Here is a 5,000-nt window from a genome sequence, read left to right as displayed (position 1 = left end):
TGGTGGAGGCTTTGGAGGAGGAGCAGGCGGAGGGCAAAACGGAGGTGGAGGATTCGGAGGCGGCGCGGGAATTGGAGGCGGATCCGGAGGAGGATTCGGAGGCGGCGGGGGAAGTGGAAGCGGATCCGGAGCCGGAGGAGGATTTGGAGGCGGCTTTGGGCGCTGTGAGTATAAAATAAAAGTTGTTATATTGCACAGGCGAAATGAAACTAGCAAATCAACCCTTTATAAGTAAAAGAAAAAGATAAGTGCCTTCTTATACACTCTTGCCAAAAATAATTATTTTCATCTCTTTCTTTCGCCAGAAATTCCCGATCCAGAAAACCCATCCACGCAACTTTTTCAACATTCGGCAAATGTAATTGGCAATAAACAATGCTCACGAGCAAACATTTGGTTTTGTTATTCATTGAGACATTGAGTACACTTGTTTCTGAAGGAAGTACATGTTTGACCAATTATGAACACCGTGAGTAAAACAAACTCTTAATCTACATAAGATCTTCTTGTGTGTAGGACATACATATGTATATGCATATATATATATATATATATATATATATATATATATATATATATATGTGTAATTTATGTATGGATCTATGTATTAATATATAAACACACACACATATATGTATATATATACATATATATATACATATATGTATATGTGTGTGTAGATAGATAGATAGATAGATAGATAGACAGAGATATGTGAATGTATATACACACACACGTAAATATACATATATATATATATATATATATATATATATATATATATATATATATGTGTGTGTGTGTGTGTGTGTGTGTGTGTGTGTGTGTGTGCGTATCTATATATATTTACACACACACACACACACACACACACACACACACATACATATATATTTATATTTACACACACACACACATTTAAACATATAACACATATATATGCATATACATATATATATGTATATACATATATATGTGTGTGGATATTTATGTATGTATATATATTTCATATATATGTAAAGTTGCGGAATTATATTTCAGTACAATTGCTGGGTTCCACTTTTGTACATCTGGCACCACTCCGATGTAAACATATAGTAAATAGTATTTTTATGAATGAGGTGAAAATCCTAGGTTGTTTGTAACAGAGCGTGATCGGTAGGATATTGGTACTGTATTAATATATATTTTTGGAAACTATGTAAGACATTTCATCTTTCGTTTTCTTTAAACAAGTGATAAAAAATATGTAGTATTAGTTATCATTGACTTTGGGATATTCTTCAAAAGCGATATTCTGGAATTGTTTGTTTATCGAAATGGCAACACCTATGGAGGTGAGGCGGCCCCTTCTTTCAACACAGCAAGTATCAATTATAGGTGCATATTTCATGAAACTTGAAAATGCTTCATGCTCTGAAAATCTATGAATGGCTGCTGTATCTCTAAATGGTTTTCGTAGCTGCACCATCTACTAGCGGCTAATCGAACTAATGGAGTGACAGTTTCTTTTAAGCCTGAACCAAACACTAAAACACTGATTCAATACACAAAAAGTATGCTACATTATATTTTTTTATTATAGAACATTAGCTGAACGTAAACCCGCAGAATGACTGCAATGAATATGTAGATAGTTTCAGTGTGTGTGTGTGTGTGTGTGTGTGTTTCTGTGGAATTCATGTCGAACAAATTGCAAGTAGAACAATGAAGGCAATTACAGGAAAACACACGAATATGCCGAAGGCCTTTCCGCATTTACTGCTTCATCAGGGTATATAGAACAAGAGATACATGGAAGTATATATATGTACTTGGCGGCCAGGTCACGTCGGTGATCAGGTGAGCGACGACCTTGGCTAGTTCGTGGCTCCCCGTTGCGGTTTGAAGTTGTTAGTAGAGTGTATGTATGCCGCTTCTACCATCTTCCTTTGTCGTGGGGGCAGGCCCTGCTTTAGGATGAAAAATGTTTCGGTAAATATTGTCAATGTTTGGGAAACGGATAATGAAAGAACTTCCCAATAGCTAATAGACTATGCTAAAAGGTAATGGAAAATGTTACGGTGGAAACCGGAACCTCATATAAGCACGTCATCTCTGTCCCGGGGATTAGACAAGGTTCTGAATAACGATACATTGTTCTTATTTTAAGTATGACTGCTTCTATTAGACAAGGTTCTGAACAAGGATACATTATTCTTATTATAAGTATGACTGCCTTTTGTATTGATCTTTCTTTTTTACAATTAATACCGTTTCTCTTTTTTACAAATATATCGAATCTTCAAAATTAATAAGCATCCTACCAATTATTCGATTTACTCAAAAAAATATGTATACTTATTTAAGTATATGTATATATTTACATTCATATTTTTTTCCTGCCAACTAAATATTATATTTTGCGCGAGAAGGGTTCAAAATGTGTATTAACTATAAAAACAATGATTTTGAATGTAATGTTTAACAACTTCATTTCCTCAGCAGACGCATATGCACACAGTCATCCATTTATTCATTGTAGCCCTACTACGGTTTTGCGTTCATTGTTCTGAAATAATAACATAGCATATTTTCTGTTTATTGAATCAGTGTTTGGATCTGACGAAAAGAAAACGAGACATTTTATCAATTCAAAAACATGGGAAGATAATATATGGTTTTGAAACAAAACACAAGTATGCCATTTATATTTACACCTACGTATATACTGGAAACTGATGTGCTGAAGGAAATAAAGTTTGAATAAATGAGAAATATATATACATACATTGATACATACATATATATGTGTGTGTGTGTGTGTGTGTGTGTGTGTGTGTGTGTGTGTGTGTGTGTGTGTGTGTGTGTGTGTGTGTGTGTATAGTGTGAGATGAACCTGCACATTTCATCAGAATGAACAAGATCTTTTCAAGATATTAGATATCGTTCAGCGACATCTATTGGGAGTAAGTTCTTAGACTTTTGATATTCACCCTCCTTGGTACCACCCAGTTAGTGGTTCCTTGAGTTGAAACAAGCAAACGTGTATTTTCTCACTCGGCTGTTCGAACGTGGATGCGACTCCTCAGAAACGCCACGACTTATGGAATAATAATAGCGAAAACTATTGTGAGATTTTAGCATTAGAAACGAGTTATACGTAATGTTTCGTTACTCATCATCAAGTATTGACTTCGTATTTCCATAGACGCTACACACACACACACACACACACACACACACACACACACACACACACACACACACACACACACACACACACACACACACACACACACACACAAAATGATAAAACATCTATACATTCTTTGTAATCCTACTACGGTTTTGCGATCAAATTATGTTCTTTTGTGAAGAATATGTAGCATGGTTTCTGTTTATTTAATCAGTGTTTGGTGGCGAAAAAACGGTCATTTCATTAGTTCGATAACCGCTATTAGTTGATGTAGCCTACGGTCCATGAGAAACATTTACAAATGTATCAGCGATTTTGCAAAGATTTTATTTGATTTTAGATGTTTAAAGAATGAAACGTTTTCGCATTTCAAGAAATATGCAACTATAGTTGACGATTGTGCTGAAAGAAGGAGAACATACTGGCTAACCTCCATTGGTGTTGTCATCTTGATAAACAAACAGTTCCAGGATATCGCCTTTTAAAAAGATATCCCACTACAAAGTTAATGCTAGCTAATACTACATGTTTTGTTATTACTTGTTTGAAGAAAACGAAAGATGCATTGGATTACGTAGTTTCCAAAAATAGATACTAATACACTTGTTGGTGTTTTTTATTCTACCATTCATAGTCTTTGTTACAAACAACCTAGGGGTTTCGCCTCATTTATAAAAAATGTTACTTACTCTATATTTACATCGATGTTGTGCCAGATGTATAAAAGGGGGACCCAGCAGCCTTTCATTCCACTGCAAGACATACGTACATGTTATTTGGCATTACTAACCTTGCCTGATTGTATGTCCTTCCTAATCATAGGCGGTTTGGCGTGCTAACACTTGTGCCAAGTGTTTTGTCGTTTTCTCACCGTGAGATCGGGCATGAGCCAGTAGTCGGAGCGCAGGCATTTTTACGACTGGTTAGAGCACTGGAATGCCGCGTTCCAGTGCTCTAACCAGTCATATATATACATATATATTATATATATACATATACATATATAAGTATATATATGTATATGTATATACATATATGTATATATGTTTATATATATGTGTATACTCATATATTTATTTATATATACATATATATGTATATATATATAAATATATGATTATACACACATATATATGACTGCCGCGATGGACCAGTGGTTCGAGCAATGGACTCAGACCCTCATGGTCCCGAATTCAATTCCTCGCCGCGGCAGTCGTAAAAATGCATGTGTTCCGACTAAATATATATATACATATATAAATATGTATATAAGCATGTATATGTTTACAGTATACTTATATATAGTATATATATACACAATACATACACATATATATGTGTGTATGTTTTCGTATTAATGTACACACACACACACATATATATACATAAATGTGTATATGTATATATATATGTAAATACATATATGCATGTATTCATGTGTATGTATACATATATATTTATATGTCTATATATATACATATATATATGGACACACACTTATAGATGTATATACCAATATATATATATATATATGTGTGTGTGTTTGTGTGTCTAATCTAAATATATTTATGTGTATGTATGTGTATGTGTGTATATATGATATATATAAATCCATATATACGTGAATACATACACATATGGGTGTGTATATATATACATACATGTACATGTATATGTATACATATATACATATATACATGAGTACATAGATACACATTTATGTATATGTATATATATGTATATACATATTATATATATATATATATATTAATAACTATGTATATGTATATAAATACATATATACATGAATGCATACACATAT

The 5,000-nt window shown here is 33.4% G+C and overlaps 1 protein-coding gene across 1 annotated transcript in view; it reads left to right on the top strand.

Annotated features, from left to right (window-relative positions):
* The window catches only part of LOC125046862 (glycine-rich cell wall structural protein-like), a 1,083-nt gene extending 693 nt beyond the window's left edge, over positions 1-390 (top strand). The window contains exons 2-3 of the mRNA XM_047644863.1: positions 1-164; positions 306-390. The exon at positions 1-164 is cut by the window's left edge and continues 267 nt beyond it. Of these exons, the coding sequence (XP_047500819.1) occupies positions 1-164; positions 306-307 (166 nt within the window). The 3' untranslated portion in view covers positions 308-390. The remainder of the gene's footprint in view (positions 165-305) is intronic.
* The last annotated feature ends 4,610 nt before the right edge of the window (positions 391-5,000 follow it).

Source organism: Penaeus chinensis, chromosome 39 (assembly GCF_019202785.1).
Source record: "Penaeus chinensis breed Huanghai No. 1 chromosome 39, ASM1920278v2, whole genome shotgun sequence".
NCBI lineage: Eukaryota > Metazoa > Arthropoda > Malacostraca > Decapoda > Penaeidae > Penaeus > Penaeus chinensis.
This window is presented reverse-complemented; position numbering and strand designations above follow the sequence as displayed.